General features: G+C 42.1%; 1 protein-coding gene across 1 annotated transcript; it reads right to left on the minus strand.

Moving 5' to 3' along the window:
* Positions 1-301: 301 nt before the first annotated feature.
* Positions 302-4067, minus strand: id4 (inhibitor of DNA binding 4). The gene is made up of 3 exons (XM_083988937.1): positions 3372-4067; positions 2624-2689; positions 302-1796 (listed from the first exon to the last, which is right to left on the minus strand). The coding sequence occupies exons 1-2, from the start codon at positions 3798-3800 to the stop codon at positions 2642-2644; spliced, it is 477 nt and encodes a 158-aa protein (XP_083845063.1). The 5' UTR covers positions 3801-4067; the 3' UTR covers positions 302-1796; positions 2624-2641.
* Between the last annotated feature and the right edge of the window lie 9634 nt (positions 4068-13701).

Genomic DNA, 13701 nt, shown 5'->3' on the forward strand with positions numbered 1-13701 from the left:
TGAAGCCGTGACTATGTGTGTGTGTGTGTGTGATGGAATTAATAAAAGCCTACAATAATAAAAAACTTTATCCCTGAACCCTGTCAAACAGGTTGGAGCGCTGACAGTGTAGCGGACACCTGCAACGTTCTTCAGTATCTGTTATCCACCCTTTCTTTATTTCCACCAGCGCAGCGCTCCCCTGCACCTCGTCCTCCTCCTCCCTGTTTCTCCCCTCTCATTATTTCACGTGACAGCGCCCGGCGTCGAAAAAGCAAAAGAGACCGAGATGCCCATTGAGACAAAACTTGAGACGACACAGTTCTTCCTGGAAACTTTAATTGTTTTGACAACTCCTCACAAGCCAGTGAAGGTCAAGTCCAACAGTGCAGCTGACAGTAATGTACAAGTGCCCTCTCACACTGGCAGGAGGGTGGTGAGGTAAATTCGGTGTTCGATGTCATGAAAAATAAAGGCTTTCATTTCTTTTCTTTTCTTTTTTCTCTTTACATTAACAACGGCTGCTGACTCTCCGACAGGGAAATCAGTTCATATCTTAACTTTTAAAGACACAGCCTGTCTGTCTGCACACAGTTTGGTTTGTTTGTCTGCAAAGAGTCTCTTCGTGTTCACATATTTCATCAGTTCGTATAACCAAAGTTTCATGGTTGCATGGTGTCAATCATTAACTCCTCGGACTGCACAGATAGACCAGCGACATTGTTGTTGCAGTGATTTTGATGTATTATATTGTAAACACTGTCAAAGTGCTGTAAGGATCGGATTCATTTTTTTTTTTGCCTTCTGCAGTGTAACACAATCAAGATCAGGCCTTTTTCTTTTCTTTTCTTTTTTGTTCCAGATCAAATAGTCGACCGACCCCCTCGGTCAAAGCTGTCGTTAAGTTAATGAATACAAAACAACTCAAGAGAAAGCTGAGCAGGCCAAATCAATAAAAAAGGAACTTGTATTGAACTCCACCACATATCTACACACGGAGGGGCTGCTTCAGTGCACATTCAACATCTCTGCAATGAGCCTGACATGCTACATATTCAACTATTCCAAAAACACTGCAAAGAGTTAACTGATAATCGTCATGTGAGGACATTACTGGCAGAGCATAAACAGTGGAAACACAATATTTACATAACGACAAAAAAAAGAAGGTTTTAATAAAAATAGCTTATAATTACAATAATCTATTTTAAACATATAAGTCTTCCTTTCACATACTTTTATAGAACATTTGTGTCTCTTTATGTACAATCTTTATTGTCTCGAATCAGAATTGTTCTTCTTCTTTACAATATGAAACATTTTAAGATCCCAGGGATCAGATCCCTGTTCAACACAAATCATCTATTTGAAACAATAGATGTACAAAAACATGTACAATGATTTTCGCAGTTTAGTAAAGCTTTAAACTGGAGTCATTTTGTAACTATTCTTTAAGCACAATTCACAAACAGTTTTCATAGCTGTCGACAGACGAGTTTCCAACACAAAACTTCTCTGCGTTGGGTGTGTGGGGGGGGGGATCCCATGTTTTTAAGTGAGAAGAAGTAAAGTTAGAGCAACTTAAACAGGATGAAGAAGAAGGGAAGGGAGATGTCTACACAGTGATTCCTTGTTCAATGGAACCGAAAAGGAGGAAAAAAAAAAAAAAAAAAAAGCTTATATGAATAGTGACTTTATTTGGGTTTAATTCCTCCCAGCGGTTTTTTGAAATCCCCTTGTGATTGTGCCTCCAGTTGGGTGTGAGTCCCTGGCGAAGCTTTTGCTGGCTTTGGAGCAGCTCTGTGCAGCCTGCACACCTGTGGAGGGGAAGGAGGGAGGGAGGGAGGGAGGGAGGGAGGGAGGGGAAGGGTGGGGGTGAGTGAGTGAGTGAGCGAGCTGCACAACTCCAGACTGACTGGCGCCACCGACAAAACAGAGGCCATGCTTGATCAACAACCCAAAACAAACCAGGTCAAACAACAAGCACACAGCTCCTCGGGGCTGTTTGGAAAAGGCTGACGACGACGAGGAAGGTGGCGAGAAGGCAGCTGAGGCTCTCGCCCAGAATGTGAGAGTGTCTGACACCACCACTACCACACAACTGAACGTATACATACATACTTTCAGTCTTATGCAGGTGTGTTTAGATTCAGTGCTATAAATCTGACAGCAAAGCCAGAGCTGTAATGTAGCTTGAATGGAAGTGAGAGATAGACAAAGAGTGAATGTGTGTGTGTGTGTGTGTGTGAGAGACTGAAAGAGAGGACAAGCTGAGGTTTTAACCCTCTCTTCTTCCCAGATTGCTACACTAGTGACAGTTATTGCGCAAAGCACAGCTGCCTCTGAGGTTGCTGCCAATTTCATGTTCCTCAATTATTATTTTCTCTGACATCCACTGGCCTCCCCAGAGCACTCTTGAGATTGTCAATTTACACCACATAACAGGCTACAGTAATCAAGTTAATGGGGATGCTTCAGTGGCCACGTTTAGGGCCTGTGGTGTTTTCTACTGGGCCACATGTGTCTGATGTAAAGTCGAAGAAAAAAAGAATATACTATAACAATAATAATTATGATTTCAAATAAAATATAAAATAAAAAAAACACTGAAAATGATTAATAATATTATTGGAAGTCAACTTACCAATGCAGTGCTCATGTCTCAGCGGCATAAAATCGTGTCCTCCTGCTTTTTGACTATTGATGTCCTCTAAAAGAATAAAAAGGAGAAAAAAAAAGAATAAAAACAAACAGGTTAAACGTTTATAGCTGCCATTGAGGAGGGGGAAAACAGATAAGAAAAAAAAAATCCAAGGCCTGCCTAAACCCGTGAAAAATAAATGATATACAGCAGAGCAGTGGAAAATCAGCCTGCTATATCTCCCAAAATAAATTCTCTTATAGCCTATTGAATAACAAATTGCTCTTATTGTGCGCAGTGGAGTGGGCTGCAGGCTGAGGTACTTCACCAGCCCTGGGATAAGGTAGGGCCTCTGACACACACTGTCATTATCATGCAAATCATAAAGCCCGCAATCAAGTGCGCAATCTAGCCCACGCCGAATGCATTTTCTTTTTTTTTTTCTTTTCTTTTACGCATGATTTTCACGAGGCTGAGATAAGAAGACGTGTGTGTGTATACAGTATATAACATTTAGATTCATCTCTGTGTTTTCTAACACTCGGAGGACAATGACACATAACGGGCATGACGCGCTTTGTCTGAGTCTGAGTCTGACTCGCGGACACGGAGGTAGTAGACTATATAGACTGGGGGTCCCCGGGATAAGTTCCGGAGAGGGAGATGAAGAGAAAGAGAAACAGAGAGAAAAGGGAGAAGCCGAGTCTCCGCTGCTTGGACGCTGAGGTTTTTTTTTTTTTTTTTTTTTTACCTGGTGGTGGTCAGTGTTGAGCACCGTCAGCGGTGTCCGGCTGCTGCTGTTGGAGGCTGGAGGAGGAGCAGGGCAGGTCCCGCTCCGCTGTGGCTGCTGTTGTCTGTGGAGAGAAGGGTGCGTCTCCAGGGCCAGCTGCAGGTCCAGGATGTAGTCAATGACATGCTGGAGGATCTCCACTTTGCTGACTTTCTTATCCTGCGGAATGGTGGGCACCAGGCGCTTGAGTCGGCTGTAGCAGTCGTTCATGTCGTACTGCAGGCAGAACAGCTCCTCCTCTTCCATCCTGCACCGGGCGATGTTGAGGCTCTGCTTCGACAGATAGTGCAGGGAGAGCTGGCTGCTGCTGCTGCTGTTGCTGCTGCTGCTGCTGGTGGTGGTGGTGGTGGAGGAGGAGTCCTGGGGGCGGACTGGAGTAACAGCCTTCATCTTAGATAACCAACCGCTCAACGAGAGGCAACAAAAAAAAGGAAAAAATAAAAAAAATCGAACAATTACACTACTACTAGCGAGCGGAATTAAAGATTACCACGGCGCTGTAAACACGGCAAATGCCACTTTAATACAGCCTGAAATTGTACCGAGAGAAGAAGGAGAAGGAGGAGAAGATAAAAACCAAAAGGCGATATTCTAGTCTGTCAAAACATCCCGTGGAGCCTCACACAGTTCCCTCTCACTTCACTAAGCTCGATGTGAAAGGAATGAATAGATTTCCTACATTTATAGAGGAGAGGGGAGGCGCCAAGCCAGCCGGCTGACAGATCAGGGAGAGAGGCTGGTCAATCACCGGCAGCCCGCTGCCCACCGACCCGACAACGGAGCCGAGAAAAAGGCGTGTCTCATTCTGTGTGCGCTGCGGTGGGCTGCCTGTCTGTAGGAGAGGTGTGTGTGTATGTGTGTCTGTGTGCGTGCGCATGTATGTGTGTGTGAAAGAGAGAGAGAGAGAGAGATGGAGAAGGAGCGACAGAGAAAGAGAGGCAGAGAGACGATGTTGAAGGTTTTTCCCTCATTGATCCAGTCACAGGTGATGTTTGTGTTTGCACCGATTCACCTCGCTGATTAGTGTCTGACTGCATCTTTAGTGCCGGAGAGTCACTGATGCGTAATTGCGCATATACACAGAGCCTCCCGTGCAGCAGCAGCAGCAGCAGCAGCATATAGCCTATATTATTATACTGGTCCCGCCACACAGTGACAGATGATCCTGAGCTGAACCACCTGCGTAGAGAGAGAGGGGGAAAAAAGAAAAGACAAACCTGCCTCACCTCACTTTGGAAATCTAACAACAATGAAAACCACTGAGCTGTAACAACGGAACACTGGCTTCTCGGTGCCATAATCATCATAAATGATTGAATACATTGATCGTTATTGTGTATGTATGTGTGTGTCTGTGTGTTTAATGTACCAAACTTTGTCACTTCCTCCGCCCTGACCCAGTGACAGGCCCAGTTTGGCCGGGCCTCCTTGCCCCTCATTGCCCCTCCTTGCCCCCGCTGTGTGTTTTTATGCCTCCAACATTCCTCCGCTCTCCGCGCCGTGTTGCCGCTCCGCTCGCTCCCTCACAGCCGCGCACTGAGCCGCCCAGCCGGGCAGACAGCCTGGCGCCACACATCAGGAGCTCATCCATTCACACCCAGCTCCTCTCCTCTCCTCTCCTTTCCTCTCTTCTCCTCCTTTCTTTCTTTCTTTCTTTCTTTCTTTCTTTCTTTCTTTCTTTCTTTTCATGCAAGTTGCCTAGACAACACAGACGCCACTCTCAGCCTCAGTCCTTTTCCATGTGAGATGCATGCACACGGGGGCCCTGAGGTCTGAGTGCAGCGGGGATGACACCCACCTCCTTCTCCTTCTCCTCCTCTGCCGTGCCTCTTTTGGAGGTTTAATGTCCCACACTTTATGGGAACCACCACAGTCTCCTCTGTCATGAATACTGAAAGGCCTAAATGGCTGTAAATGGGTATTTTCCTCTCTTTTCTCTTTCTCCTCATTTTTGCTCCCTCTATCTCTTGTGTTTTCTGTTGCCATGGGAAATGACTGTTCGGCTCAATAATGTGTGGCAACAATGTTTGGTTCGAGGACAAACTTCAAAGAGGTCAGTGGTATGAATCTTTGATGCTATATAGCCTTTTCCATTAGCAACATGGTGCATGAACTCCAGCCCATGACAGGCGGATGACGGATGAGGTCTGAGAAAAACACTGTCCATTTAGCCTTAGCAGTGACTCACAAATGCTCGTCTACCTCTTTGACCATTTATGTCCATAATAAAACAGAAAGTTGCAGTCTACAGTTTTTTGGCTTCCTCCACTGAAGCCTAAAAATCTACTGCTGCTTGGAATAGTTTTTCCATGTAAAATAATTCTTCTGCTGTTTTTCAGCAGAAATGTTGATTGAAATTCGTGCAAAACGGACATTTAGATTATTATAGCAAACTGTCGTGGTTGTATGTGACTATTATGGATCTCATAAAGAGTTTTCCTCGCTGGACTTTATACTCATGAAGCGTCAAGGCCTGTATGTGATCACTGGATCCTTTTTTGAGTTAACCAGTTCTTTTTGGAGTAACCTGCAGAGGGCTGTAGTATAAGAACCTACATGTATAGGAAAGGAGATGATGGTACCGATCTTTCAAGTTACTGTCCCTTTAGCAGGGCCGGCCCAAGCCTCCACAGAGCCCTAAGCAAAATTTTATTTTGGGGCCCTCTATTACTGCCAATAATACCAATTATAGATCATTTACACACCTACTACAAACTTATTTCTTAGCCTGGCATGTTTTTTTTAATCCACCTATGATTTTCAATCTGAAATGGCACCAAATTCAGCTAAAAGTGCAGCTTGGGATTGATTTAGACTTAATATTCAAAGTGATATAGTACTGAGTGGGATACTGAATGTCACCTAGGCCTAGGCCTAAAAGTAACAAACTGTAAACACATCATTCGCTTTTTTTTTTTTTTTTTGAGAATCAATGTGAGGTCCAACAACAACAATTTTTGCAATTACGCAGAATTGTTGGCAGAAGTTACACACTGTAGCTTTAAAAAGTTAATTGCAATTTAGGGCCCATAGTAGTCACGGGGCCCTAAGTAGGTGCTTAGCTCGCTGATGCCTTGGGCCGGCTCTGCCCTTTAGCCGCCGAGCTAACCTACTTGCTAAATTATGGTTATATGAAACTCTTGGTGTCCAATTCGGACAATCAAGTACCGGCGAAGAGTCGTAAAAGCATGGGGAGATGTTGTGACAACTAGTGTTAGACCAACTGGTTAATGTTAGCCGTTCGAGCTCGGCAGCCACTGTACCCAATGGGCAACAAAGCTCATGGATACCTGGAAATGACTTCCACTGAGCTGGTGGGACGAGGCCTATAGTCCTCAATATATAGTTTACATTGTGTGTGTGTGTGTCTGTGTGTGTGTGTGGCTAATGTGTGTAAGCAGGAATTTAAACAGTGTGCACTTTGACTCTTTGCTCAGTAACCTTGTTATGTTCTATTCTTATTTGTCCTGTGATGTAGTGATGTGTAGATGGACCTCATGTTTAACACATGCAATCATTCATAGCCGCTCAGAACAAAGGGGGAATGTGAGTGTGCATTATCTCTTTGCCCTTCTGTCTCTTGAGTTTGCTTTCTCACGCTTCCTCTGCGTGTAACTTCTCTAATCGTGGCCCGTTTTTGGTTCTACTTCCCCAAAGGTTTATAGCAGCAGTGCTGACTGGGGACTTGGAGGTTGGTAACCAGAGACTCATTAGCCTACTAGATAAGCCTGATAGGTGAACCTTTGTGTTTGTTGTGGCTACACAGTGTGGAGACAGAGAGAGAGACAGAGAGAAAGAGAGGACACTTACTCAACCAGTCTGCTTTTTTTCCCCTTTCTGACAAGTGTGTATAGTTCAAGAGAAAACCAGAGAGTTGGTACATACAAGTATTGCATTAGATCTATTTCAGCTAAACTCTCCTGTGGCAGGCCACCAGTGTTACAACCATACACACAGAGTGGAAATTGCAAGAAGCTCACATCTGTGCAAGAGATTTGCACACATGGCCAAACTCCTCTTCTCATCTTCTTTGGTAAAAACACAAGATAATATCACTTGAGTGGATGGTAATGGGCTTATACCATCATCCTCCTACCCCTATCTTTTAAATGTGCTGGATTTATACTTATGTAGAGGATTTTAACATTCAGTTCATTATGTACAAAATTGAAAACATACAAATATTTTAAAAAGTGATACCAGATCTCAGTATACACACCTATAAACATATCTAAAAACGTAAAGCACCATTACGAATCATTTGAAACAAGACCCAACATTATCATCATAGTTTCCCAAACCACATGTGTACACTCTGTCCAGAACATTTGTTGCAAAACAGAATAACTACAAAAATACACATTACTAACAATGTGTAAACAAGCAAAAAAAAAAGTGTTCACTACTTTTTTTTGACCGCATCATTGTGCAATATTTCAAGTGCTGAGGATTTCATAAATGCAAAGGAACAATGATTTTGAATATTTTATCTAAAACATGCAGTCCTGCCCAACAGGCCTTTCCACAGCAGATGTTCACACCTTTTATACCTATACCTTTGTGCCATAATTAGTGTAATAATTAGCGTTTTTTTTTCTGAAGCAGCTAAACCTGCTAACACTCCATTAGATGAGTGTGCTTGTTGCTTCAAACTGAGACGCTTTGTCCATTACATATGTATGTGTGTAAATTCGGGAACACTTTATAATAAGCACACACTATTAAGCATTAGTTAAGCATTAATAAATACTGAATTCTTCATTTATAATGCATGAATCCTCATTAGTATGTAGTTTATAAATACAGTGAGTGCTAACCCTAACCTTACAGTATGAATAAAACATTTTTAACTGTGTTTATAAACTACATACTAATGAGTATTCATGCATTATAAATGAAGAATTCAGTATTTAATGCTTAACTAATGCTTAATACTGTGTAATTATTATTAAAAAAAAATCAAACCTTATTCCACTGCACATTCTCTGCAGGATGACTATAGCACTCAGTCAGCTCGGCTAGCATTGCTGTGCTGTGAATATAACCATAGACTGTGTTGGGCAGGTGACAGGTGCGTTTACAGTGTTTGCTCGACCCGAAAAGCTGTGACTGCATAGAAAAGCCCATGATACAACAGAGTCATAAACGTTCATTGTACCCTTGTCAAAGGCCAGATGTTTGCAGGTGTTAATGGGGTTTTTAGTCCAGTGTGCAGGGGGCTATAGGAGAAGAAAAAAGCACAGGTGTTTTCAACAACATCAATGCAGCGCTATTCAGTAAAAGTGTTTCAGTACAGTCAAGACAATGTGAGCATCATCAATCCCAGGACCTGGAAACTGAAACAGCTACATGGTTTTCAGCTGTTGGTTTCTCATTGTAATCTTAGCAGTGTCCATTGAAACACATGACACATCTATTTGGAGAGAAATATATTTATTATTCCTCCAAGACATCTGAACAATCTTTGAGTATGTTAAACTCTAAATAACATTTTTTGTTTGTGGGGTGCACTTGCCTTTCCACATTGACCCACCTTTAAAATGATTGCAATGATCATTATTATCTGTTTTTTTCATGTTATTGGCATCACTAATGCATCAGAAAATGCAATTGGTATGTTTATGTTGAGTATTATTATTGAAATAGTTGTTTGGAAATGTGTATTACTTCACCTGGGGGTGCACAGTTGTGATATAACGAGGAAGTTACTCTACTTTACTGTGTACAAAATAGGTAAAGGTAAAGTATGGGTTCGAGTGAGGTGAAGTGACTGTGTGTGTTGTTGCTACATATAGATGGGTGGGCTACATGTGGTACAGTCAGTGTAACCCTGAAAGTCTCAGCTGCTCACAAGCTCAGAAACTTTCACTCCACTCCATCTGATGACCTTTAAACTGACGCCAGCTGTGCCGGCTGGTTGTCTGGTTGTGGTTGGTTGTGATGGGTGACGGAGAGGTCTTCACCAACGGCTTTCACTGTAGACCAGACTGGAACTTAAAATACCCAACAGGTGGGTTGGGTTTTTTTTTTTTTTTTTTTTTGTAGTTATTCTGTCTGTCTGCTGCTATACTACAGCACGCACCACAGTCCCTAATCCCTCCAAGTACACAGCACCTAACACATGAGTGCACAGTTTTAACTATCTATCAGGTGCAGCTAGAGCTTCAGGGTGTCTCCTGAACCCAGATCTGTGTATGTGAACTGGTTGGCTCAGGTGTGTGTGTGTGTTGTGATGACTGGTGGTGCCAAACTCTTTTTTTTCTTTTTTCTTTTTCTTTCTCATACTCTCCAGGTGACACATTTTGCACAACATGTCTTATTCCCTGCCGGCCTTCCCAGCTCAACTAAACAGCTCTGTGTGTGTCATTTACACAGGTGCATTCACTGTTTACATTCTGCAACCTGAGTAACCACACACACATAGACACAGTACACACACACCTACTCGAAAACACTCACACATATGCATCATAAGTTAAATTAAAGTATTGACCTGCTTTAGCTTTTTTAGTGTCAAAAAAAAAAAAGGATAACTAGCAATCTGTCCCCGCAGACAGGTATACAATGTGTCGGTCCACCTGTGGGGTTTGTGTTTAGTAGCCATGATCTATTCTCAGATTAACTGTGCTAAATGTGGGATCTGTGTTCTGGGCCACACTCATTTAGGTCACAAGCAGTTTAGTCGAAGTCTAAAAATGTTATTCACTGATTTCTTGTTGTGGCCACACTGGGAGTTTTTCATAATTCCCCCACCTGCTACTTTCACTTCCCCAATTCCCACCATATAGTCACATCAAATAACTCCTGACCCGGTGCTCTGGATGACTGCTCGGTTTTGCCCTGACCTGTTTGTACACCCAACAACATGTAGGTGCAGACAGATATTTTAATATGTGTGTGTGTGTGTGTGTGCGTGTGTGTGTGTCACAGCAGGTGCACCTGTGCTGCATCTAGTCACACACAACTGCTGCCCTGCTTGTTGTCTCTTTAACAGGCAGCAGCAGAAACACTCCCAGCCGTTAACGAGTCACGATCCGGCTTCTTCGCTAAAACGTTGTTTGACTCACACATTTCCCAGATCTGAGTCAACACTCGGACATTCGGCTTCCTTTGCTGATGTTGTAAGTTTGGTGACAAAATGTCGACGTGAGCTAAAAAAATGTGAGACACAGAGAGAAGCACGGACACAACATCAGTGACATCATGAGTTGTTTGTCTCTGTTTACAGGCTCGTCAAACACCAGAGGAGCTTACAGTAATGTACACACATCATTTCTTCACTCACCTCATATGTACATAATACATCAGTGGTAGTCGAACTTGTTCTAAACACAACAAGGAACCTCCCCACCACTCACTTCAATTTTTTGCTTCATATAAATCAAATTAAACAAAATGATGGAAGTAAAGTAGTTATATTACTCTTTTGCCAATTGACTTTGTTGTTTTCAAGTAGGCTACTAAAAAGATGGACATGTAGATGTAAACATTTTCGGTAACACTTTACTTTGATGCCTATCTCTATAACACATTATAACCATACTTATAATGAGGTACAATGCAGTTATAACACTGTATAACTATAGTTATAAACACTCAGAAATGATCATAATGCTTTATAACAATAATCACAACACACTATAAAGCATTTTATCTTGACTTATAAGGTCATGTTTTATAATACGTTATAACTGTTAGTAACACATCATTCATTTATTTGTCACTCCTCTGGTTGTTAACCTTTAAACGCCAAGTGTATCATATTTAATACATGCAGTTTTTGAGACCTCTACATCATCAGTGTCACACTTTTTTCCCTAAAAAATCTTGTGTAGGCTACAGTATTAAACATATCACATAACCTGTGAGTGACATTCAAATTGTTTGCCAGGTCAGGAGTTCAAATAGAGACTCCAGTTTCAAAGAATTTGAATTTTCTGTCAATTTTTTTGACAGTTCAGGCTTTAAGAGGTTAAAACTTTTCATATTTTTGTGGCGAAAGAGACTCCACCTGCTGTCATTTGCTCTGACACTGACTATTAATGCCTGTTGTCCCTGAAAACTTGTGACATACTGTAAGTAAATAGAAACTGTTGCGACTGTGAGCTCTGGTTACCACATTTACCTGAACAAACTGTATGTTAAACAGCTTTTTCAGTGGGTTAACATATAATCTGTACATCTCTCATTTAGAAATAACGTTGTTGCCAATGTTACCAGTTCATTTGGAAATGTAAAAACATACACATCCATAATACTGGAAACAAATATTTCAGCACCCAGGGCCTATAATAACCTTGAGACACACTGTGGGATCCACTGCTGTTGACTCTAATTTACTGCTCATTTAGGAGTTCATGACATTTGTATCTACTTGTCAAATGAACTAATTACTACTTAATAAAACCGACCTATATACCATTAGTAATGATTTATTAATTGGGCCTCATTTATAAAGCAGAGAGTGTTGTTGTCCATACAAATGCTGAGCCATAAATATATAGTGACAACATAAATATTTATTGCTTTTTAGATAATACATATAATATAACATTTTGAATAAAGTGCCACTCTCAGGGCAGAGACAGAAACACCTGTTCCACCCGCCCCAGCCTTCACCCGACATGTTTCATTCACAGGAGTGGGAAATGAGAGGGAATGGAAATAAGAAAAGAGTCTAAATCCTCAGTGAAGGAGCCAGAGAAAAGACTAATGACAAAACCAGTGTCAGACTTAATGAGGAACTCGACCCTGTGACCTGCAGGGTCGTCGGGTTGTCCATGATGCGGCGTGGTGACGGATCACAGCCCTCATGTCACTGCTTAGCACAACAGACTGTTGGGCCTGAAAGGGCAGCACACTAACTGATGGACAGATTGATTGATATGCTGATTGATCGCTTTGGACAGCTAATTAGTTGACATGGCATGACTGCTGATTTTCATAATGTGATGGAATTTATTTTATTGAATGCCCAGAGTTTTTTTTTATATATATACACACTGATCCTGGGGTGAAGCAGGATCTCCAAACATCCTCGGCTCATGGTGTCATGAGATTGAGATTCTGGTCCATGTTGCAATTAAATCAATTCCTGCAGCACCTCTTGTTCCACCACATCCCATATGTGCACTGCTTGGTTCAGGTATGGTGAGTGGTGACTAACCATGGGGAGGATGAACTCATTGTCATGTTGATAAAAGCAGTTTGAGCTGTTTGTGACATGGTGCAACTGCAACATCGTGCAGGAAGTAGCCGTAAACTGTCGGATTAACAGATCTGGGGCATTCAAATAATGATGACTGGTGTTGATGTGCATGAGCTGATGGAGTGCAGCAGAAAATACTCAATCTACAGTTTTATATATCACATTTTTCTCCTTCTTGATATTTATTCTTAAATTATGCATCGCATTTCTGCCATAAGACTGGCTTATTGGATGAGCAGTTGTTCAGTTGTTCCTAATAAAGTGCTCGTTCAAGTCTCCATATTTAGATGCTCAGTATATTTTGATATAAAAACATGTTTTTCCTGTTTGGTTTCTGCTCTGGAATGTAGAAATTCCTCTGCCGACCCCTCGGCCCCTTTTCATTAAGAAAAGTTCCCATACACAGCCTCTCATACTTTACGCACGCTTTTCTTGCCGGATAAAAAAAAAACAAAAAAACCCTCCCTTTTCTTTTTCACCCTGTTCTTCCTGGAAGCCTCCCGCCCCCTCTAAACTTCTCCTTTTTTTTTTTTTTTTTCTTGGAGGGACTTTAAGGAGGAATGTCATTCAACCATGCACCCCCAAATCTCTGCTGCAAACATGTTCTCACTGATTCTCTCAAAGAATTAATTGCTCCAAATAATCTCACCATCTGGTTGCTGAGGTCCATACCTACAAGGCTGCTTGCATTGCAGAGGTTGGGACACTATTCAGACTCCCAGAGTGCTGCTGTGGTGGTGCATAGAGAGGGAGAGAGAGAGAGAGAGAAGGAGAGAGAGAGGGAGGCGGTGAGGCTTGCCAGGAGGCTGAGAAGAGGAGGGAATGACAAAGACCACCATCTGCTCCTTGTCTTTCTTGTCGGCGACCCTGGACGCCAACAGAGACCCTGCATCACTATGATCCAACTGCATACCACTGACTGGAATGTTATTGAAAGAGAGGATGGGGAGAAGGAGGAGAAAACGACAGAAAGAAAGAAATAAAGAAAAAGAAAGAAAGAAGAGTATATCTAGAGCATGGGAATATAATATCTCATCATATTCATTTCTTTTTTTCTTCTTTCCTCTCTCAGTGCGTCTTTCC

This window comes from Trachurus trachurus, assembly GCF_905171665.1.
Source record: "Trachurus trachurus genome assembly, chromosome: 16".
NCBI lineage: Eukaryota > Metazoa > Chordata > Actinopteri > Carangiformes > Carangidae > Trachurus > Trachurus trachurus.

Excerpts from the sequence above, each read along its gene's own strand:
- id4 (XM_083988937.1), bottom strand. The coding sequence starts at position 3,800 with ATGAAGGCTGTTACTCCAGTCCGCCCCCAGGACTCCTCCTCCACCACC. Across the intron at positions 2,690-3,371 it reads TCAACACTGACCACCACCAG|AGGACATCAATAGTCAAAAA; the intron begins GTAAAAAAAAAA and ends TTATTCTTTTAG.